General features: G+C 44.5%; 1 protein-coding gene across 14 annotated transcripts in view; it reads left to right on the forward strand.

The window, feature by feature from the left end:
- Window positions 1-18929: 18929 nt before the first annotated feature.
- FAM204A (family with sequence similarity 204 member A) overlaps window positions 18930-24352 on the forward strand; it is a 34172-nt gene continuing 28749 nt past the window's right edge. For 2 of the 14 annotated variants that reach the window (XM_008270593.5, XM_089313949.1), the window contains exons 1-4: window positions 19148-19196; window positions 19743-19923; window positions 20905-21218; window positions 21406-21490. Coding sequence is in view for 2 of the 14 variants with exons in the window: in XM_002718683.6 (XP_002718729.4) it covers window positions 19136-19196 (61 nt within the window). In the remaining 12 variants the exon portion in view is untranslated. Of the gene's footprint in view, window positions 19197-19742; window positions 19924-20904; window positions 21219-21405; window positions 21491-24352 lie in introns of all 14 variants that reach the window. The other 12 variants (XM_008270592.5, XM_089313950.1, XM_008270595.5 and 9 more) reach the window with 8 other exon arrangements.

Genomic DNA, 24352 nt, shown 5'->3' on the forward strand with positions numbered 1-24352 from the left:
AAATAAAAGCCGGTATCTTTCTATGGGTTAACTAAAGATTTTTGCTTGACTACATTTGTTAGCTTGTATCAGTTCTGGGGACACAGGGACTATGCTTTCTCTTATCAGATCAGGCAACATGAATACTATTCTTGTTTGAAGCCTTAATTTCTAGAAAGTGAGCTGCCTACCTGTACTTTTGTGGACAGGTAACTCATTTATATTTTAATTTAGTAGTGAAGTAGTCAGCTCCTTATGCTACTAAGCAAAGGTGTCTGGTGTTGGCATTTGGATATCTTAATACATATTTAATTTTGGGATAGGCCAAGCAGGATTTTCTAAATGGCTTTATTGAGAAATAATCACATACCATATAGCTCATCCATTTTGTTTTAAAGATCGTTTTATTTATTTGAAAGGCAGAGTTACATAGAGGCAGAGGTGGGGTGGGGGGTACAGTCTTCTCTCTGCTGGTTCACTCCCCAAATGGCTGCAACGGTCAGAGCTGCACTGATCCGAAGCCAGGAGCTTGGAACTTCTTCCAGGTATCCCATGTGGGAGCAGGGGCCCAAGGACTTGGGCCATCTTCCACTGCTTTCCCAGGCCATAGCAGAGAGCTGGATCAGAAGTGGAGCAGCCAGGACTCAAACTGGCACTCATATGGGATGCTGGCACTGCAGGCGGCAGCTTTACCTGCTATACCACTGCACTGGCCCCAGCTCATCATTTTTGAAAAGATTTATTTATTTTATTTATTTGAAAGGCAGAGTGACAGAGAGGTTTTCCTTCCACTGGTCCACTCCTCAAATGGCCAGAATGGCCATGGCTGGTCTGGGCCATGGAATTAGGAACTCCATCCTGGTCCCCTACATGAGTGGCAGGGACCCACACATCAGCTGCTTTCCCAGGCACATTAGCAGGGAGCTGGATGGAAAGTGAAGCCAGTACCAGAACAGATGCTCATAGTGGATGCCAGTGTCGCAGGCGGCAGCTTAACCTGCTGCACAGTCACATCAGCTCCAGGTCATCCATTTCAAAGCACACATTTAATAGCTTTTAAATTTTTATTTACTTCTTTGTTTTTATTTGAATGGGAGGGAGGAAGGGAGGGAGAGAGAGAGAAAGAGAGAGAGAGACTGTCTTCCATCCACTAGTTCACTTCCCAATGCCTGCAATGGCCAGGGCTGAGTCAGGCCAAACTGGGGGATGGAAACTCCATCCAGGTCTCCCGTGTGAGTGATGGGAAGCCAAGTACATGAGTAATCACCTGCCACCTCCAAGGGTGCACACTTGCAGGAAGCTGGAATTGGAAGCAGAGCCAAGACTCGAACCCAAGCACACCAACATGGGACATGGGTGTCCCAAGCAGTGCCTTAACCATTGGGCCAAATACTTACTTTGAAATCTATTCACAAGTTGTGCAACTATCACATTTTTAGCACCCCAAAAAGAGATCCTGTGCCCATCAGTAGCCACTCCTCATTCTCTTCACCCTACAGTCCTGGTCAACCACTAATCTTATTTCTGTCTCCACTGATTAAGGAGCATTTAGAAAACAAATTTCAATTATCTCAAAGTTTTGGTGGTTTTATCATTTCATTAAAATGAATACATTTAATATGGCCATTGACCTGAAACTCCGGCCATTTTTCATGTTAGAATTTTTATTTTCAAAATAATATAACAGGTTTACAGTTATTTCAAATCCACTGGTAAACTGCATACGTTAGGTTTGCCTGTGTTCCTTTTCTACTTGGTTGGTTCTACGGGAGTTTTATATTTATGCCTCCATAAATGCAGAAATGCTAAGTAAGAAAGATGGTGAATATGTAAGTCAGCTTGAAACATACTCAGAACAGCAGCTCAATGCAGGCCACGGTTTCAACCCTCCTTCTTCTTCTCCAGCTCCTTCTCTCTCACCAACACACACACACACACACACACACACACACAGTAGGCATGGTCACATTTAGTGGGCAGACTTTCTGCAGTGACAAGAAACAGAAATCCATGTCCAGTATTGACATATTTTTATGCGTTCTGTAAAAATAGCATGTGTTGTATGTTTTGCATATGTATATGGTTTATTTTCAAATCACAAGAGATCTTCTAGAGGCTAGAAATGCTAAAGCAGAAATATATAAAATAGTGTTCTAGGTAGATGCTGCTTGGTTCTACTGATCTCATTCATGGCATTATTAAAAAACTCACAGTTGGGGCCAGCACTGTGGCACACTAGGCTGATCCTCCACCTGTGGTTCTGGCACCCCATATGGGCACCGGTTCTAGTCCTGGCTGCTCCTCTCCCAGTACAGCTCTCTGCTATGGCCTGGGAAAGCAGTAGAGGATGGCATAAATGCGTTGACCCATGCACCCACATGGGAGACTCGGAAGAAGCTCCTGGCTCCTGGTTTCGGGTCGGCACAGCTCTGTTTGTTGCGGCCATTTGGGGAGTGAACCAACGGAAGGAAGACCTTTCTCTCTCTCTCTCTCTCTCACTGTCTGTAATTCTACTTGTCAAATAAATAAATAAAAATCTAAAAAAAAAAAAACAAAGTCATTTATTCATTCACTCATAACACATTGGTCAATGAGTGACAGTGTGAAGGGCACAATGCAAGGCCCCATGGGATAATGGACGGCTGAAACTCTGCTCCCTCGGGGACTGCTTTAGCACATAAAAGGGTGGCTGTCTTCTCAGAAGGAAAGAGCGCGATGAATCATGCATCTTTTCCTTTTTCTGGAACAGCTGTAGCTCATATTTTGCAGGAAAATTCAGCATAATTGGTGTATACCCATCTTTTTAGGTGAATTAGGCCTTCACTGACAGATAACCCATTTTGTTCTAAAATTCAACAAACTCTCGGAAAATCTTATTCCACAGGATCTTTTGAATATGTCATTTGCCATTTATATTTGATGGCCTTAAGCAAAAAAAAGTTATAAAAAGGTATTAATGCAAGTAGATAATAAAGCTGCATTCTATAAATCTATAGCAGCTTACAGTAATCATTAAAGCATGCACAAGTCTTTCATCTATTCAAAAATATGCAGTGCACAGAATGTCTGCTAAGGTGCATGACAAGTCAGAGTTAAATATATATTAATAAATGAATTAGCTTCATAAATAATAGCCATAATGACATTTTAGGAGACAATAAGTCTGAGGATTGTCAGAAAACGGCTGATGTATGAGCTTCACGTCTCAGTGATTCTTCAAAATGAACAGGCTCTGTGAGATAGTTCAGACCCGCGACCAGCCTATTTCCTTGAATAATTTACTTGTTGTCAATTTGTACAGCCACATTACACATGCAAATTGTGCTGCCTGTGCAAACACCACTTGGAGATGATAAAAACAAATTTACGAAGGCTATAGAAGAAGGATTTATTTCACTTTCTCACCCAGGTCAAGCAATACATGTATCTGACGATTGTGTGTACCCAATTTTGTTGTAATTATATCAGCAAATTATTCCTTATAATCTTATTATTTTTAGCAGTCTCCTTGTGCTTGGGATAATTAGCTTTCTTCACTCAGTGTAAAAACAATTCAACTTGCCAGCCAGGCAGGGCATAGCTCCATTATCTGTTTTGGGTTTAAATTTATTCCCTATATTCTTGGACACTTTGTGTAAATTAAAAATTTCATAGTCCCTAATACTGTACACGCTGTTCATTCAGTGATGAATTAAGGCCCCTAAACCTCTCCGTTTGCTATTAGATATCTCACCCACTTTATATGTTAATCTGTGCTAATGAATTCCACAACCCCTAGCCACAGCGAGATGACTAAAATTATTACCACTTACAGAGATATGCCTTTTTCATTTAAAGTTCAATTCAAATTGGTCCCATAAACAGTCTGCCACACAAAGATACCTCCTATAAAGGGGAGTTACTTACCTATAAGTACGCTTCTCTGAAGGTAGTATTATCTTTGGCTGCACATTCCCAGGTCATGTGCCCTCAGGGCCGTGGCACAGGGAAGAGGACTCGTCCCCCACGGGCAGGTCTTTCTCTCCTCGGGGCTCCTCAATCGCTCTGTGGCCTGGATTCCCCGGGGAGTTCCTGTGCCACACCCCTTTGCCCAGCCAGTCCCGCTCTGAGATCCACAGGCCCCAGGTCTAGTAGTAGGGTTGTGGGTCTACCAACTGGCAGTGGAAGGACTGGTTATCAACAACATCCTGGAAGCAGGAAGCAGGGCGTCCATCGATGCAGTTACCTGTGGAGTGATGGGCTGGGTTCTTCCTGCAACATAGAATGTGAAATTTACAATCTATATGTGTCTATGCTTTAAATGAATAACATTTTTATGGAGGAAATAATTTGTCTCTTTATGGAAGAACTAGAAAATATAAACAAAAAGGATAAAAATCACACGTATTCCCACAAGTAGTCTCACCACCCACTGATGGCCACAACCGGAATCTAGTGTCTGTTTTTACAGATTTTCTACTTAGAAACCCTCTGAAGATGACAAGAAAATCGCCAGTCTTGTCACGTCCCCTTCCCATTCCAGCCAGAGGTCCTACCACAGGGTGCCTGCCCTATTTTCCCGGAAGCCTCCACCTTAACCCATTTGAAGAATGTTACTTGCTGGGATAGGTTTCTCGCACAGCGATTAAGACGCTGCTTGAGACAGAGGTACCCTGCAGTGGAGTGTCTTGTTTGAGTCCTGTCTCTTCCGCTTCTGATTCAGCGTCCTGCTAACGTGCATCCTGGGAGGCAGCAAATGACAGCTGAAGTACTTGTCCCTGCCACTCGTGTTGGGGACCCAGATGGAGCTCCTGGCTCCTGGTTTCCACCCGGCCCAGCCCTGGCTGTTGCAGGCATTTGGGAAGTGAGCCAGCAGGTGGAAGATTGCTCTCTCTCACTCGCTCTCTCTCTCAAATAAAATAAATGTAAAAAAAAATCAAGGCATGCTATTTGCTGTCTTCTCTAAAGTGGAGTGATCCCTAGAGTTGCAGGTGCTAAGCCTTCGGGCTGCACTCGCCTGTCATCAGCAGAACATTTGAGCAAGTTCTCCGGCTGCTTTAGCTCCAACGCACCTGTAATTCCCGCTTTCTGAAGTCAGTTTTCACAGACACCACAGCAAGGCAGAGCGGAAGGCGCTGTCGCGAGGCAGGCTCCTCATACGGGCCTCCTCATTCCCGACGCGCGCGCGGAGTGATTGACAGGTTTGGGAAGTGTCTCAGCTGCCTGGCTGGCCCCGCATTTGAGCTTCAGAACCTTGGCCGGTGGAGAATGGAAGGGAACTCGGCAGGTCCAGAGGCTTCCATAACCTGTGAGGACAGGATTAGCGCCCAGGTCTTTGCGACTCCTTAACACGATGCTTCCCATTTTTAATTGTTGCCCTTAATTGTCACTTAGGACTTGGGCATGGAGGGCATTGGTGCATTTTCAGTGTTTCTCCTGGAAGACACATCGTTTCCAAAGGTAAATCTTTGGAAAGCTTTTTGGTTAGAAATTCAAAGCTTCATTGACCAGTTTACTTTGAGCTTCCTTAATTATTCACCATCTGGAGAAGGCTATTTACATACAGCAAACATTTTGCTTCCAGACAGCTTCAAATAGTCTACCTTGTAGAGGACCCTCTACTTAAAAGTCAAAATAACGGACCGGTGTTGTGGTGCAGCAGGTTAAGCTGCTGCTTGCCAACAGTAGCATCCCATGTTAGAGAATGGTTAGAGACCTGGCTGCTCCGCTTCTGATCCAGCTCCCTGCTAATGCTCCTGGGAAAGCAGTGAGGATGGCCCAATGCTTGGGTCTCTGTCACCCATGTGGGAGACACAGATGGAGCTCCTGGCTCCGGCCTGACCTGGCCTGGCCATTGTGGCCATTTGGGGAGTGAACTACAGGAAGGACGATCTCTTTCCCTCTTTTGCTCCCTCTCTTTCTGACATTCTGCCTTTCAAATGAATAAAAATAAATCTTTTTTATATAAGTTGAAACAAGCTCTTGAGAATGAATTTCCCCCCCGCCCCCATCTGTGGTTACGAAAATGCCCACAGAGGAAATTGATTCAACATCACATCTGGGAGCAGCACAGTTAGGGCCCCGCCGAGCCCTTCCCTCTGCTTTGCCTCTTAGCCAGACACAGGCTCACACACACATGCAGTGAGGATGGCGACTCAGGTGTGGTATGGCGTGTGGCAGTAACTTGGACTTTGAGGAACAATTTAACATCATTTTAAAATCTGAAGTCATCAAGTGCACGAAGGATTGAGCAGCCTACAGTTCCCATGAGCTAAAGCTCGGCAGAGCCCGATGGCAGCTCCTAACAGGGCATCTTTCTGCACGTGTGGTCTGTTCTTCCGTGAAGCAAATTCCTGAAGACTAAGCATGTGCCCTGGAACACGCGGGTGTCCCCAGGGCCTCATCCCCCGTGGGAACCTCCAAGGGCAGTTTGACTCTAGCAAGGCCAAACCCAGAGATGTACGACACGGATGTGGCGGGCTCTCTGTGCTCGGCCGTCCTCCAGAGCATCCCCACCTTCTCGTCTAGCTGGGCCTTCTCAGTGGCCTGCGACCACCTGCTCTTCCTGCCACTGGTTAAAGCCACCTCTCTGGAACCTGGCTGGTCAGGTGGTCACACCGACATGCACTGGACTGACAGTGTTATGTGTTTACTCTCAGGACCAATTTCTGTTGACTGGGAGAAATTCTGCAGATGGTATTTAGGGGCCATGAAAATGTTCCCAATGACCATCAAATGATGGGATGCAGCTCAAGGTTCTCTGTGGTTGTGGACATTTTAGTGGAAGAATAGCTGGATGCCGTGTGGGAGAGCTGGGGACTGTTCCCAGTTGACGTGACAACTCATTCTTTCGGGGAAATGGCTTACTTACCTGCAAAGGGGATAACAAGAAATGAATGGGCCAGCATGTGTGCAAGCACTTGGAATGGTGCTGACATTAAGGACGTGCTCAGTTCAGGTTAGAAAGATTCTCGATTCTCCTCCTTGTCTTCCTCCTCCCATTCTTCCCGGGAGAGGAACCTTGGGACAGAAGAAAGCACATAGGCTCGGGAGTCCGGTGATCCTGGCCTCGGCTCTGGACTCTGGCACTTGCCAGCTCTGTGACTGTGAGTGTTCACCTCTCTGAACTTTGACTTCCTTTTGTAGAAAATAAGGATATTAAAAGTCTCTCTAACTGCTGTAAACACAGAGTGCGATAACGTATGTGTTATGTTTATCAAGATGTTCTGTGCCTGACAGACACACATTAGTGGACTTTTATTAATACTAATAAAGGTAAAAGGCATGAAAACATTTAAATTCTACAGCACAATTTTCTAAATATTAAATTGCCTCTTACTGTCACTTAACTAAATATGAATGTTAGCTTGTTTGAATTTAAATAGAGTTTCCAGGTTTATGAACCATAAATATAATTTCTTTTATGCAAACATTTTCCTACTATCTAAAACAAATAAAAACACAATAGTACTAGACAGAGGAGACATCCCAGTGATGTTCTAAGGAGATGCTAGTGAGTGGATTGTTGCTATAAAAATGCATTTCATACTCGGAAAATATGCAATACATGCTAATAAGATTTAATGAATTTAATAGCTAGAAAAAAGAAAATACAGAAATCCTACTATTGGGTAAAATTATGGAGGTAAGTCTTTGAGTTTCTATTTATCTGAAAATATAGACAACTGAAATTTTTTTCTCAGCATCTTTTAAGTCCTATTACTAATTTGAAAAAGTTTACGATAATATTGTTATAAAATATTAGATAGTTGCCTTTACATCAGAAAAAATGAATCCTCTATATTCCATACTAAAATAATAACATACAATCTACTTTGCAATGATAGCTCAGAATATGCTTCTTTAAAAGTTGTTTTAACTTTTAAAAATTGTTCTAGTCCTATCCATCATACTCTCCAGTTTTGCTTCTTTTCTTCCTCCATGGAGTCAGTTCGCAAACGCTTTATATTAATCCCCTTCTAAAATTTTTTCCAGGGTCTGTGGTTGAAACTGAGAGTATAGTCTTTTGTTTTTGTATTCAGTTCTATTGCCAGTTTTTTTCCTCTAGTTTATTGCTACAACCAACTGATGAGCTTCTCTAAATCTAGATGGTTCCATGAGCCTGGCATTTAAGGGTCTACACAACTAGATGGTTAAACTTCCCCATTTTTTCTGGGGAAATTCAGGTTCAGGGAAGCTTGAACAGTTGAGCATGGTCACACACGTCTGTGACTGCACAGCGAGGCCCCGTCATTAAGTCATGCTACTTTTCAAACCTAAATATGGCATATAATCCCTCAAGTTTTCCTAAAATGAATTTCCCTATTGCATACATGTAACACGTTCCTTAAATCCTCTTAAGACAAGTGCAGATTCTACTGTTATCAAGCAGCACTCCTGGAATCCCAGTCTGATTCCGTTTCTTTCCACTTGCTACAGTCATGGCACATAACATTGTCTGCTTTACATTAGGGTTATTTACATCTGTCTGTCTTGGATGCCAGGAACCATGTCTTATCTGTCTTATTTAATCATCCTTCCCTTTTATCCTAAAACATTCAGTGTTTCTCATACTACATAAATCGAATTCAAATTCCATTTTAAAGAGAATAAAGTGAGATGCCATGATTTTGTAAGAAATTAAAGTGTTTTTTTCTCAGTTCTAATGGCAATTATTAACTAGCTGTTACTGTATAGAATAATTTTTCTCAAAAAGAAAAATATTTCTCAATAAGACAAAATAATAGATAAGGAACATTTATGCCAAGTGTACTCATTACTTATCACTTAAATATTTGCCAGAATCCCACTGTCTAGCACGGTAGTTAATGCAAATGTCAACGCCCACTTCAGGTCATGGAGAAGTAAGATCCGCCTGATCCACCTTTCCGCAGATATTGGCTATAGATTCTGGAATGTGCAATAACGACTTGAAGGCACTGGAAAGACATAAAAGCAAGTGGGTCCTGGAAAGGCCAGATACTTGGAAGGAGAGGGCTGCTGGGGTGAGTTTATCATTGTTTTTCACTTTTTGTCCTAAGACTGGGTCACAGCCAGCACTGTGAAGAGAGACTGAAAATTGAATAGAAACCTCGTCTTAGATGGGAAAGAGTTTGGGTCAATTGCAACTGCTAGAAAAATAAAGAGGAATGTTGGAAAGGAGAGAGGCAGAGAAGACTCTACATATACACAAGGCTGTAGTCCCTGGATGACACTGGAACTATGCAAGTGTGGGACAGACTCCTCAGAGGCCCCGAAGGCTGCAAACAGAACTCAGATGTGCGCTGCCTCCTATTTCTGGGGAGACTGACTTGTGCTTCAGGCTCAGCCAAGTTAACTGCCTAATTTTTTCATAAATCAATATTCTTTAGGGAACATAATAAAATGCAGAGTTTCTATAATATATTGTTCACAATTTCCAGAATAAAATCCAAAATTACTTGTGATATAAAGAAACAGGGAAACATGAACCATTTTCAAGAAAGAAAATTCAATAGAAAAGAATCCCAAAATGACCCCAATGTTGGAATAAAAAGATAAAAAAAATTTTTTAAAGATGTATCTATTTATTTGAAAGGCAGAGTGACAGAGAGAGAGGTGGGGAGAGACAGAGATCTTCCATTCACTGGGTCACTTTCCAAATGACTGCAACAGCCAGGGCTGAGCCAAGCCAAAGCTAAGAGCCAGGAACTCCATCTGGATCTCCTTCATGGGTGGCAGGGACCCAAGCACTACCATTTTCTGCTGTTTTCCCAGGCATATTAGCAAGGAGCTGGATGGGAAGTGGAGCAGTTCAGACATGAACTGGTGCCCATCTGAGATGCTGGCATTGCAGGTAGTGGCTTAACCTGCAATACCACAATGCCAGCCCCAAGAATTTCAAAGTAGTTATGTGTAAGCAGGAAAGGGAAATACAATAATGAAAAGGTAAGAAACCTCAAAAAAGAACTAAATGAAAATTATAGAACAGATTAATAAAATAAAAATTTCAATAGATAGCTTGAAATTAGAATGTATTTGACAGCAGGAAGAATCTCAGAACTTGAAAATAGGCAAATAAAAATCATATACTTTGAAGAACAGAGGAAATATTACCTTGAAAAATGACCAGCACCTCAGTAGCCCATAAGTAAATAACAAGAGATCTAATACTGGAGTAAAGTAATAAGAGAATGAGCTAGAAAAACATTTGAAGAAACAGTGACTGAAAATCTCCTAAATTTTGTAAAGACATAAATTTTACAGTTCGAGAAATTCAGTGAACTTGAAGCAAATTATTTAAAACACGACTAGCACATGTAGAAACATTACAGTCAAACTACTGAAAAAACAAGAACAATCTTGCAAGAAGCCGCAGGGAAATGATACAGTTCATACTGAGAGCAGTGACCCAAAGGAGCTGTAGCAGAAACAACAGAGACCAAAAGACAGTGGCAGAACAGCTGTACAGGGATGAAAGAAGCAGCCTCTATCCAGAAGAAGATGCTTCAAGAATGAAGGTGATTCCACTTCCGAGGAGATGATAAGCCAGGAAGAGGGGCCAGTGTTGAGATGCAGCCGGTCAAGTCACTCTTGTGATGCATATCAGAGTTCCAGTTCAAGTCCTGGCTGCTCCTCTTGATCCAGCTTCCTGCTAATGCACCTGGAAAGGCAGAGGAAGATGGCCCAAGGGCTTGGACCCTGCCAAACATGTGAGCAACCTGGATGCACACCTGGCTCCCAGTGACAGCCTGGCCCACACCTGGTAGTTCTGGGCATTTGGGGAGTGAAGTGGCAAATGGAAGATCTCTCTCTCTCTCTCTCTCTCTCTCTGACTTTGCAATAAATAAATAAGTTTTTCTGATGAGAAAGCTATAAAGAGCATTGCTCATAATTGTGTGTAAATGGCAAAATTATAGCTCTCCTTGAACCCACAGGACAATAATGCACAGGGAAAACCCGCAGCTGCAGACCAGGGAGAACGGGCTCCTTCAGGGGCAGATGAGGCGGGAGCACTGGCTCGCCCGAGGAAAGCAGGGAGCAGAGAAGGAATGAGGAAAAGAGAAAACGTCTGGAAAGCTGTTAACTTAAATTTGATCATGCCCATAATTACATTAAATATAAATGCTCTGGCTACAACAGTTAGAAGAGATTGGCAGGATAAAAAAGCAAGGTCTACAAATGGATTGTTTAGAAGAAACAAATTTTAAATGTAAATGCATAGATACATGTAAATGCATAGTCCACAGTGGCATGAAGGAACTTGAGTTGATGGCAATATTGTAGATAGTAATTTTGATAGTGTTTACATGACTATTTGTATTTGTCAAATCTCATAGTGAACACATTATAAGGGTGAATTTGGTTTGCATATAAATTAGATTCTATGTAAATTACACCTCAATAACTCTGACTTAAAAAAAGAATGAAGGCAAAATATATTTATCAAGTAAAAGAAAACTAAGAAAATATATCGCAGCAAACCTACAAGACAAGCCAAAGAAGATTCTTTAGAAAGACAGTAAGTGAAAGCAGATGTAAACTCAGATATATAGGATGGAATGGAGATCATGAGAAATATTAAATACGTGGATAAAGGTAAACATCCATTTTCCCACTTTATTCCATTAAAATCATTTGAATTAAAGCAAAAAATATAATTCAATGTGAGACTTACAACATATGCAGATGTAGGACACATGACAATACAAGGCTTGGGTCCTGTACAGTTCCAAGGTTTCTAATTTTACGCAAACTGTTAAAATAACTAACTTTAATAGTCCATGAAAACTTGAAGATAGATACTGCAAGCCCTCGAGTTACCATAACAATAAGACTGAGAGGTAAAGATAAAAAGCCAAAGTGTAAAGTAGAAAGAATTTCTAGAAAGGACCTGCAAGTGAGCTTGGGAAGTGGACATTGCCATTGGTGTGGGCAGGCCGTGAGCAGGTCTGTGTGGCTGGTTTGGTTGGGTAGGCAGAGAATATGTGTACAATTCCAAGACCATAGAACAGATCCTGCTCTTCCTAACTGGAATTAAATAACAATTAAACTTGCCTAAAGTTCAAAGATACAAAGCAATCTGAATAATTTTAGACAAAACAGTGAGGGGAAGATTGTGTGTGGTGGATCATTTAGGATGTCCTCAGTTTAGCAAATACACGGCTTCTAAGTGTCTATTTCTAAGAAGTATAGCAAATCTAAAAAGATTATTCATTAGTGACCATGTTCTGACTGGGATTAGATGATGCTATGGAAGATGATGCTATGTTGCAACACAAACCAAACACAATAAATAACAACACTAAAAGAGAAATGATCCCCCTTGCTTTGAAGGATGGAAACTTTGGAGCAGATTCTTCTGGCCACATGCAAAGTGAGACGCTAATTCTTTAATTTTTTCACTTTAGACTTACAGTTCTTTTTTTTTTTTCTGCAAAAGCACATCATCACCTTGTGCTTGGCAGTTACGATTACTGTGTGGGGCTCAGTGTTTCGTGGGTCACAAAAGAGATGAGAAGAACACACTGAAGTTACTTAGCTACAAATGGAGAAGAGGCTTCGGGGTGTTGTGCCTGTTCTTTGCACCTGCATCTATGGGTAAGTGGCTGGCTGACCACGGAAATGCCATACTCTGGACAAGAAGAATCAAAGAAGAGGCAGAGAGCTCTTTTTAGGTTCTATCTAGACCAAGAAGAAAGTGTGTTGGGTCAATTCCCAAGAGTACCACCAGGAGGCCACCTACAGGACCACCACTCACTGGGACAGCTCTGTCGTTTGGAATAAATTGAAGACATGGTGGGGATGGAAAGGAGGGAACCACTGATGGACAGCAGTTTGTCTGTAAGTCAGATTTAATTGAAGATGTTTTACAATACAGGAGGTATCCCTACAGGCTAGGTTGGTTTCATAAAACTAAACAAACAATATGAATGGGTAGAAAGCTGGTGGCAATAATAAGAGCAGAGGCATGAAAGCTGAAATGGGAAGCACTGGATAAATGAGGGGAAAATATCAGACTTGATAGTTAGTACTGTCCCTTATCCTCTCCTCATTGCCTTTCTTCAGATACTAATCACTGGCTCCGTAACAGCCCGCTACCCAGGAGCCTTTCATGTTGGTTCAAAAACCTCCAAATCATCTTTCATGTTCACAGACTGAAACACTAATCTCCCTGAGCACTTGCTTCCCTGTGTCACCTCTGGATCAGAATCCTGTAATTCAAGTTATTCTATCAGGTCAGAACTTACTGTCTGCCTTGGGGGAGGCTCTGTCAGTCTAGCCCAAGTTGGTTTCTTAAGTCTTTCCTAACCCATCCCAATCCTGCCACTCTGCATTTGTTCACATGATGCCCCTAATCCACCTTCCCCGTTCCTGTTCATCCCATGCAATGCCATCTCCATGTCGGCCATCTTTCTAGCCTCTTCACAACCATCGGCTCAGCACCTGCTACACAACAAGCAGTGTCATGCGGGAGCTCACAACCTTGGAGGAGACCAACCTGATACAACCTTAGCTGTGCTCTGCGGCAACCACTATGAAGGCAGAGGAGGAACACGTGAACTACAGGAGTCAGGAAGTGCGTAACTCAGGAAGCAATATATGGAGGATGCAAATAGCGCCACAGATGGGGCAGGTGTTGCGGTGCAGTGCTGCTTGGGGGTGTCTGTGTCCCACATGGGAGTGCTGATTTGAGTCTAGGCTATTCTGCTTCTAGTCCAGTTTCCTGCTGATGTGCCTGGAAGGCAGTGAATGACGGTCAAGCACTTGGGTCCTTGTCAGCCACGTGGGAGACTCAGATGGAGCTCTTGGCTTCTGGCTTCCCCCTGGTTCAGCCTTGGTTGTTGTGGGCATTTGGGGGGGAGTGAATCAGTGGATGGAAGACTGCTGTATGTGTGTGTGTGTGTGTGTGTGTGTGTGTGAGATTCTGCCTTTCAAATAATAAATAAGCCATAAAAATAGTTCAGCAGGTATAAAATAGAAAGGCCTTTTAAGCAAAGGAAAGAGCGAGTGCTAGATTCCATCTACCTTGCTTTCCCACCTTAGGACTTCCACAATTCAGTTTATATCAGAATCTCGTCAGTTTGGTAATTATGGTGTAGAATCTTTCATGATGTCTCGGACTAAAACCCTCTGGAAGGGCCAGTCCTTAGCTCCTCAGATCTTCGCATGGCGCTGAGTGCGGCACACACAGCGGAAGGGCGTGAAGATACTGACAGCTGAATCTGCCGATCTCTCACCATTCATACGCTCCTTTGTTTTTACAAGTGAGAGAAGGAAACACAGGTTTATTAGCCACCAGCTACATGCCAGGCTCTGTGTTACGATGGTTCCTTCATTAAGAGATTAATCAGGCGGTGGGGTGTTTTGGAAGACGAAGGCCTTCAGAAAAGGGAGACCAACAAGGACTTCAATGAGGAAACCAGGTAGACGGCACAGGATGCCTCTGCGGCCCACTCGCTAGGTACTGAGAGGAGGCGGGAGAAGAGACATCATGCTGAAGCCTCACTCTTCTCCTGAGCTCCCACCAGACATGCAGGCCCACGAGGCAGTGACGATGTCTCCAGTCTGTCGTCTGCCCTGCGCTGGGATGTATCGGGGCACTCCTCTTAAAAGCAGCAGTGTGGGATGCCGAGGGCAGCATGAGCTTCGGAGCCCAGTGAAACTCCCCGACCTTGATTCTGGACGTTCTTTGCTGTGTGATCACAGGCAAGTTCCTTCAATTCTTTTGTTGCTAAGATTTTTTTTTACAAAGGTTTATTTATCTATTTATTTATTTGAGAGGTAGAGTTACAGACAGAGATGGGGAGAGACAGAGAGACAGATCTTCTTTCCATTGGTTCACTTCCCAAATGGCAATGGCTGGAGCTTCTAAATGACTGGGCCGATCTAAAGCCAGGAGCCAGGAGCTTCTTCTGGATCTCACTCACAGGTGCAGGGGCCTAAGCACTTGGGCCATCTTCTACTGCTTTCCCAGGCCATGGCAGAGAGCTGGATTGGAAGAGGAGCAGCAGGGACTAGAACTGGCACCCATATGGGATGCTGGTGCCACAGCATCTGTAAAATGAATGCTACTATGGCACAGCGCTGGCCCCCTTTAAGATTTTATTTATTTGAAACACAGAGTTACAGACAGAAAGAGAGAAAAACAGAGAGAGAGGTCTTCCATCCACTGTTACTCCCCAAATCTCCACAACGGCCAGAGCTGGACCACCAGGCCATCAGCAGGGAGCTGGATTGGAAGAGGAGCAGCAGGACTCGAACCGGCGCCTGTATGAGAAGTCAGTGCTACAGGAGAAGGCCTAGCCTGCTCTGCCACAACACCAGCCCCTCTTCAACTCTGGGAGTCTTCATTACCTTATCTGTAAAATGGATGTGGTAAAAACTACTTCAAAGGGACCTATAAGAGAGTCAACGCAAAATAACTAGCAGACATGTTCCATAAGCCTCCTCTTGAGCCCCTCATCTCTCCCTAGAGACCACCTATTACACCTGAGGAATAACCAATAAAGAAAACGTGACTTTCTCTGGCAACATCCTTTATAACACAAATTTTGTTTCCTCAAATGTCAATTCTTGTTGATGTCATAGTATTAGTTGTTCAATATATTCTTGGAAGACTAATATTGTTTATAGATGTTTCAGTCTTCAAACTTAAAGAATAAATCCAGATAGAGAAATTACTGTTCCATTAGTCATGAAAGATATCAACACAATTTCTAAAATTCAGAAATCTCTGGTTTTGATTTTTTTTTTCCAAATCACTAGAGCTCTTTTTCCTTCAATGCTAAAAAAGAGGCATTTTGTACAGAGGGAAATTAATTATTCTCTTTCTCAGTTTCAGCAAGAAGTACATTTATTATATGCCCAACAAAGTTGTATTCACTTTTCCCAACAGAGAAATGTGTATTTAAGGGGTTTCATTATATTTGGAGAGATTTTTCATCAATCAGAGATTTAACGGCCACCAAAAAGATCTCCACAATTAATCTTTTATAACATGGGTGTGACTTATAATCTCTACACTAAAAGAATTATTAAATATAAGGAAAAACTATTCACAAGCGATTATGTTCCTCGGGAAAGAAAAACCGCTTTGTGTTTTTAAAGATATGGTTGAGAATTTAAATGAAACATACATGCCTGAAATTAGTGCCAGATGCAACACAATCCAGGCACGACTCACAACTGCACCAGGTATTTCACTGCGATGTACTAAAAGGTATTCAACAATTCTATAGAACGCTCACAAACACAAGTATTTCATTCACAAAATGCATGGCTTGGCAGGTTTCCAGGGCAGGCATTTGCTAGAAGGAAGGTGAATTTATTGATTAGAATAAATCACATGACTGACATTCCTCCCACAAAACGGCCAAAACAGAAATACTCAGAAACTGAAGACCTCTCCACTGGAGCCAGAAGGAAAGTCTGGGCTATTCTTTACATGTATCATGGGAATCCAATAATGTCATCCAGCGAACAGGTATTTGAGCATTCTCAGTTTAATTTCCAAATATTTATTTTAAGAATACCAAATTTTAAAATACTAATTTTTGCAGTAGGACTTTCCAAAAATTTTGACATGAGTTTTTAATTCATTAGAGTACTTACAATTATATTCTCCCCCTAGCCCTTGCACATTTCTAGGCACTAAAGAATGTAGCGAGTATTCTTTAATGGAGCATACATAGAAACAGTAGTGATAGTTCTTAAGGATGCCAGTGGTCCTTCCTACTCCATACCTCAGTTCCTCCTCTTCTGCCCTTTCTTTCTCCATTCTGTTCACACTTTCACCATCAGCAATTGTTATGGACTGAATGGTTATAGACCTCCAACTTTCATATGGTGAAGTCAGAACCCACAGTGAGGGTGTATTTGGAGCTGGGCCTCTAAGGAAGTACATTAGGTTAAAAAAAAAAGTCAAAAGGGTGGGGCCCTATCCAATAGGATTAGTGTCCTCTTAAGAAGAGATGTCAGAGGGGCTGGTGCCATGGTGCGGTAGGTTAATCCTCTGCCCGGGGTGCTGGCATCCCATATGGACGCTGGTTTGAGTCCCGGCCATTCCACTTCCAATCCAGATCTCTGCTATGGCCTGGGAAAGCAGTAGAAGATGGCCCAAGTCCTGCATCCACATGGGAGACCTGGAAGAAACTCCTGGCTCCTGGCTTCAGATTGGTGCATCTCCGGCCGTTGCAGCCATTTGGGGAGTGAACCAACGGAAGGAAGACCTTTCTCTCTGTCTCTGCCTCTGTCTGTAACTCTACCTAATAAATAAAGAAAATCTTAAAAAAAAAAAAAAAAAAACGAGAGAGAGAGAGGGAGAGAGAGAGATGCCAGGGAGCTCCTGCAACCTGTACACATGAAGAAGTCATGCTTCTGCGGGGAGGTGGGTAGCATTAGAGAAAGGAGCTGAGGTTCTGCAGTCCGCGCTGCCGTGTGCAGCAGCTCCAGCCACGGCTTGACAGCCAACTCACGGTTCCATAGCTTTGGTCAACCTGCTGCATGACAGCCCCAGGCGCAGGCGACCTGTGCATTGGTCCTGTCTGGCACAAGCAGCTGTGGCCACGCCAGCCCACATGGCAGCCTGGCTTGGCTGCATGACTGCTGGGTCTGTACCACGCAGATTCCCTCTCTGTGCCCCCTCGCAGGCGGCCTTGCATGTAGCACCGAGCCCCCTCCCATTTCCATGTAGCAACACCGCAAGTTCCATAAGGTTGCACATGTAGAACTCACTCCAGCTGGAAATGACCAGTACAGCTGCAGGATGTGTCCCTGCAATGCGCTGTAGGTCATTCCAGTGTCAGCAATAAGACCCTCATGGCCGCCTCTCCCACTCCCCATCCTACACCTGGTGCCTGGCACTTCCCGCCATTTCCGAAAAGGGACCGGACTTGAGTGGTACCAAAGCCCCACCCCAAAGTCTGCTTTTTAAAAATTCAATGAAGCCCCACCCCAAATACGTGTGGCTGCTGCGGCAGCGGTGGGGCGCACCACTACACCCCCATAAAAGGGCAGGGGATAACTTGTTCAGAGTTTTTGTATTTTGTGTTCTTGTTTGTTCATTCTCTCTCCCTCCTTGTCTCTCTCTTTCCCAACTTGTTGGGGGTCTTTGTGTTTTGGCTTTTTGTTCTCTTTCTCTGTGAAGCTTTCCTGCATGCAATCCTCCAATGTGCACTTGTGCTTTGCTGCTGCCCTCTGCATACCTATACGCCTCCACCTTGAATTCTTCCACTTGTGGAGGGCAGAGCCTGGAGTAGCCCAGCCCAGGGCCCGAGACCACAACGGTTTGAGCACACAGCGAGGTGGCAGCTACCTGCGAGCTGACAGGGGAGATCTTGGAATGAACCTCCCTTGCAGTCAATTTGTTGTTTAAGTCACAGTCTGAGGTGTCTCGTTTGGCAGCCCAACTACACTAATTTTACAGCACCTAGGAGGCCCAATGCTTGTTGCTTCCACACACTCTTCCCTTAAAGATTTGGATCCAAGGAAACCTATGGGGAAGCTGGACAGATCTGACCAGAGTTCAGACAGTCCCTTAGGTCATTCTGCTTTGCTTCCGTGACCAGGTTTGTAGGATTTAGGCACGAAGGGGGCGCAGGGACATCATCACTTCCATCAGCGCCGTCTGAGCAGCGCTGTTGGTCTCTGAGCCTCTACTGGTTCTATTCCACTCGAGAGTCCTCTTCTCAAATAAACGCTGCTAAATTTTATTTATTTTTGAGGTTTTACTTTCACAAGTGGCAGGGCACTGTTCCAGAAAGCGGACGCGCTGCCGAAGCAGTACCATCCCACGGCGGGACAACTTGGGGCCAGGGCCGCGCGGCCGGTCAGCGCGAGCACCTGCGGGGCCTGGGACCGAGCCGGCGCTCCGGAAATGGGCGCGGAGAGAAACCAAGGAGGCCGGGGGTGGGAAGATGGATGAGAAGGAGCCCAAGGGCCCGGGGAGCGTCCGCAGCGACGGACGGAGTCGGCACTTTCCTCCCTCGGCCGCACCGCAGGGACTGCAGAGAACAAAGCCTTCAAAAGCCTTCGGAAGCACCAGATAAACGGTGCGAGGAAGGGAGGAGGAGGAGGAGGCAGAAGAAAGAAACCACTTCTTCTGGTCCCACTGGAAAGCCAGGCCGGGGGAGGCCGGTTGCCTTGGCGACCCTGGGGCCAGAGCGGCCGCCGCCCATTGGCTGAGACGCCGGAGCCAATGAGAAGGCGCAATGTTGACGGGGTGTTAAGATGGCTGCCAGTCGGCCGCTTCCTGACCGGTGAGTATGGGTTACTGCGGGGCCGGTTCCCGGCGGGCGCGGGCTTCGACGTGACGGGTCCGGGAGGCCCCAGGAGGGCAGCTGAGGAAGCCAGCGTGGGTAGTGTCCGTTCCTCGGCCGAGCTGCCCGGAGCGGGCTAGGAAAGCTGCGGCCTGGGCCCAGGGAAGCGACAGCGGAGGTGGCCTCCGCTCTGTGTGGACGGGGCGTCGCGGCAGAGGGTCCGTTCGTCCGCCTCACCGCGGCCAGAGTGAGGGGGATGAGGAGGCTCCGGCCGGCGGAGACGCGCTGGCGTTTCCTTGCTGTGCCGCGGGAACCAGCTCCGGTGCGGGCGGAGCGCCGCCGTCCGAGGCGCGAGGCGGAGTCCCGCGGCTTGCGGCCGCCGCGGGCGCTGGCGCCGGGAGCCTGCGGAGCTCGGGGGTGCAGGCGGCGGCGGAGGGGTCCCTTCGCGGAGCCGCCCTCTGGCGCCCCCGGACCTTGTGAGTGCTTAGCGGCATGGACGTCGAACGAGCCCTGAAAGGCCACTGGCGACTTGTCTTTCCGAGCAAGGTCGGGGGCCAAGCCTGCACGAAGCTGTCCCGTGGAAGCATTCCGCCTGCGTGCACGGTCCTGCCCAACGAATGGGGCGTCTGCGTGAGCAGGCCGGCAGCTGAAATCCGCGCCCGGGCCTGTGGTTCAGGTGTGCTCTCCGTAACTTGTTAACAAAAGGGAACGCATCTCCTAAAAGCAGGTGGGACATCCGCGCTCATGTTGATGTAAGATGCTTGAAAGAAAAAAAAAATCTTTATGTAGCCAGTTCCAAATCAGAAAAACTGATTTTTGTGTAAATTATTTAACAAGATCATCAGATTGGTGAGTGGTGGTTTCTGATAACTGGACAGGTGAGGTTAAGTTTAGATCAGAGAAGATTCAGATTTGGTGGTCATTTCTAACTGAATACAGAATTTGAGAAAGAAGATAATTCAGCTTGATGAAAATGGAATTTAAGTTCTAGAATATTAAAGCCAGGAAACATTTACCCATTGAGCTAATTAGATTATGCTTTATGGGTTTTGGCGATCAGAGGTTGCCTGGTATTCCAGAAGATATGAGATTAAATTCAAGCGCCTGAGTGTCACTTTGATGCATGCAATCTAGTATAACATCTTGTATAAGTACAGACGAAAGTGTGCTTAACCAAATTTTAACAAGGCCCTCGTTACAGGCTAGAATCACTCTTCTCAAATTTTTGTCTCCAAAAATATGTTACCGCTGAAAGCTCTGCCCTCTAAAAGTGAATGATTTAAAGCCATAGAGTTCTACTTTTTTTTTTTTTTTTTAAGGATCAGTGGATGGCAATGTATTAGGCATGTCAGTTGCCTCATCCACAGAAAGGGTGTAAGGTAGTAGTTCCTAGTGCGGGTTGTCAGGAGGGTTAGTGGTGAGCCAGTGCTCTGCTCCTTTTTCTCTTTCTAGTTCCGTGTCTTACTGTGCCTGAGCTCCCCCCACCCCCACCTCGGTGTCCCGAGGTGCAGAATCTCGGCCAGCTTGCTGGCCAGACACAGACCTTATCCCCTGAGTAGGGGAGGTTCATCAGGGTTGCATCTGGCTGGGAGAGAATGGAGTGTGGCTACTCTGGGTATTTGGGCACTTAGAATATTAAGATCATCAAGAAACAGTTTAGAGCTGAGAGACATCTCACAAATCTCCTGATTAAACTTTTGTTTTGTAGCCTCTGAGTGGAGAGCCAGACAGATACAACTGCTTGTCCCTAATCCTGTTGCCCAGGACTGGAAACCATCTCCTGGCTTTCAAGACCCAGTGTCTCCTCTACCCAGGACCTCTCAGTCCTGGCGCAGCCCAGAGCCCCTTTCTTATCATTTGCTATCCCGGTGGATTCTGTACTTTGAGAGATGTGTTGACTAAACGTGTCGGTCAGTTGCCTCTCCTGTGAAAATCAGGCCACAGCTCCTAATCCGAGCCTGTGGTGAGCACGTGGAGAAGAATGCGGACTGCCTCGCCGACTTTGGGGCTCCTCAGCTAAAGGTGATGTTTCACTGGGAGGAGGAGTAAAACATGTTGGGCGTTTTGAATGTTGACATTAGTTTAGACACCATTACTGTCTTTATAGGGCTTGGTAGAGACCTTAGATTAGGAACCCTGAACTGTGCCCTGTGCTGTGCATTGTTTTCTGCCCAAGTGTGCTAAATAACGGCTATGGTTGGTTTTCCAGTGCATAAAAGAGCCTAGCTAGTGAGACTGGGATGGTACATGAATATTTCCAGTGCGTGGAGAACTCTGTGAGCCCAGGACTAAAGGTGTGTTGTGCATAGCGCTTGCAGGATGTTTCTTTAGAGCAGTTGTGGGATGGAATAAGTCCTATCTCTGGAGGTGGATGGAGGGGCTATGAGATGGAGAAGTGATATTCAAAACCAGAGAGAAAAGGGGATTCTGAATCATTTACATTTTCCTCAGAGCTAAAATGATTACATTTGCAGTTATTTGAGTTGCAGGATGAAAAATGAAAGCTTATGAGTTACTATATTGGTTGTTAAATGCATTTGGCTATAGCTACACTTAAATATGTTAAGTTTCTATTTCTCTGGTATTCCATATCCCTTGAGAATGGCTGAGTGGATTTTCACAGTTAATGGGCAATGTGGGATTATCTGCTTTAAAATAAAGAGGTAAAAAAAAAATTAAAAGATACAGTCTAAAAGGCATGGGTAAGAGACTTTTGGAAGAAATGGAGATTCATCCTTAAGAGCAACCGGAACAGGACTAACAAGAGGCCTGATGTGGTACCGGGGCAGAGTGTGTGACCGACGTGCGTGCTGTAGGAGACACTGCAAACAGGAACCCCAAGTGCAGTGGCCAAGCAGCCACTCGTACGTCGTGATTTACGGTTGACGGACAACTCCGTGAGTGGCAGCCGTTACCTGCTGTCATCGGCGCCTACAGAGTCGTCTTATTTCTTTCCTAAGTCACAGGAAAGTGACACATGGCTTGAGAGATTTCCAAGAAATGAGTTCAGAACAACCTTATTTGAATTTTGCCTTATTTCCTGGATTTGGAAGTGGATTCCACTTTTCTCTGTAGATTATACTAGGCAGATGCTATACTGAGGACAGGTCTTCATCAGCAGAGTTAAAAGTGGATAAATTTGAGAGTCCAAAAAGCATCAGAAGTGGTAACTGCTCGAGGCTGATGAGGAAGCCTGGGGGGCCGCGAGACAGCTCCGCAGAGGGAAGCACGTTTGGGTGCCCATTGCGTGGGCGACTGCCCTGCAGAGAGACTGAAGCAGTGGGCAGCAGGAGACCCTTGGGGCACGTGCATCTCATGAACACTCACACCTAAGGTCTAGGCTGACTACCGACATAAATTTGCTGTGTGTGGGTATGCGTCCTTCCATGAGGCTAAGGATTTTTGTTGTATGTGCTTCTGACCGCAAGGTCTTGAAGAGTGCCTGGTACACAGCAGGCATGTAGAAGGTTCTGGGACAAGGAAAGAAACAGTGATTCCTGACGGATCCCAGCAATGCTAAAACATGCGGTTTGTTGCTGTTCTTAAGTTCTTAATGGACGATGAGCCTACAGGGATGTCAATGGCAAAGTCCTGTTGTAGTTTACTATAGTAAAGGAGTGGTTCTACTCAGAAGAGTAGAAATATTTTTGTTAATAGTATCACTTCTGTTTTCCAATATTGGCTTATTTTTACAGGATGTCCTTCATGTTGTTAGAGTATCTCAGGACTACCTCTGTTGCAACCTTTAAAATCCACAGGCCTAGTTTAGGAATGCGTCGAGGTTTTTTGGGTGCTGGAGCTTATGTAATTTTCTTTAAAGAAAAAAAAGGAATGCAAATTCTGAGTAGAAAATTAGGTTCCGAGCTTTGAAAGAAACTGTGCAGATGAGGAGCCTGGAAGCTTAAGCTCCATTATTTTAATTTGTCTCTCATTTTATTGCTCCACTCAGAAAATCAATACCAAATTTTTTTTTATAGAAACTTCATGGAAACCAAGGAAGTAAATGATTTGTGTCAATTGCTAGGTGAATGCAGCACAAATAATAGAAACTTCTAAGCTATCTTCTGAACACTGCCACCCATAATAGAAGTGAAAGCATGCGCTGTGGTCAGAGAAACAGCAAAAAGCACCTGACATTTATTAAGCCCCTTGGACCTCCTAAACACTTTCTTGCGTCGCTTACCTCATTTAATCCTCAGAAAACTCTACAAGCAATGTAATGATCCTTGAATTCAGATAAAGACGCTGCAGATCGGAGATCTGAAGTGATTTCCTCACTGGTAGTCGGTGGAGTGGTGAGATGCCAGACTCCTGAAAAAGCCAAGAGAGTAACTTGCTGAGGTTATTTCAGAGAAGCAACCGCTGATGAGGCTGAGCCAGTACCACAGAAGTAAGACCTCATTCCTTGGACCTGGCAAGGAGTCCTTAAAAAAGAACAGGAATCTGTTATTCAGCGTGGTGCAAGCCCCCTGGTGCCTTTGTCTCTGCGAGAAGGGTGATCTTTGCTCCCTGGGTTAATCACAGTGTGGGACACAACACCGAAAACACATTGCGCTCCTGTCTCACTCCTTATGGTAGTAAATCATGGGCAGGACAACCAACTTTGGATTGGATTGTAGACATCTTTTGAAGGATATAGTGCTGGTTCAGCATGTATGCTAAAATGCACTGAGCTTTCATAATTGTAGCAGATGAGTACAACTCTCATTTCTTAAATCACTTTCATCAACTTAACAATGGTTAATTGTTCTAACAGTGAGCCCTGAACTTTTAGCATTGGTTTCTTAACTATAGTGTTATCACTCAAAAAACAAAACTAAACAAAACAACCCAGAACCAAAGCAGTGCATGTTTGTTAAATTGTAAGTACTGTATTTTGTTTGGTATTATTTTAGCAAATAGTATAAAATTTAGAACCAAGACGTCTTTCTTACTACTATTTATGTAGCTTCAAAATATTTGAAGTAATTGTTTTCCAGCTCCTTAGAAAATAAATTCCCCTGAAAGTTCTCTGCATTCATTTGCAGTGAAACGGTCACTTTCTTTTACTCTCTGATTGATACAGCGTGAAGTGTAATATTTTAATTTTTAAATTTTCTGTAGAGTTTATTGTTAGACTGTTAACATTCTTGAGAATGTTTAACTGAATTTCACTT

Source organism: Oryctolagus cuniculus, chromosome 15 (assembly GCF_051225735.1).
Source record: "Oryctolagus cuniculus isolate XC-2025 breed Fujian yellow rabbit chromosome 15, ASM5122573v1, whole genome shotgun sequence".
NCBI classification, from domain to species: Eukaryota; Metazoa; Chordata; class Mammalia; order Lagomorpha; family Leporidae; genus Oryctolagus; species Oryctolagus cuniculus.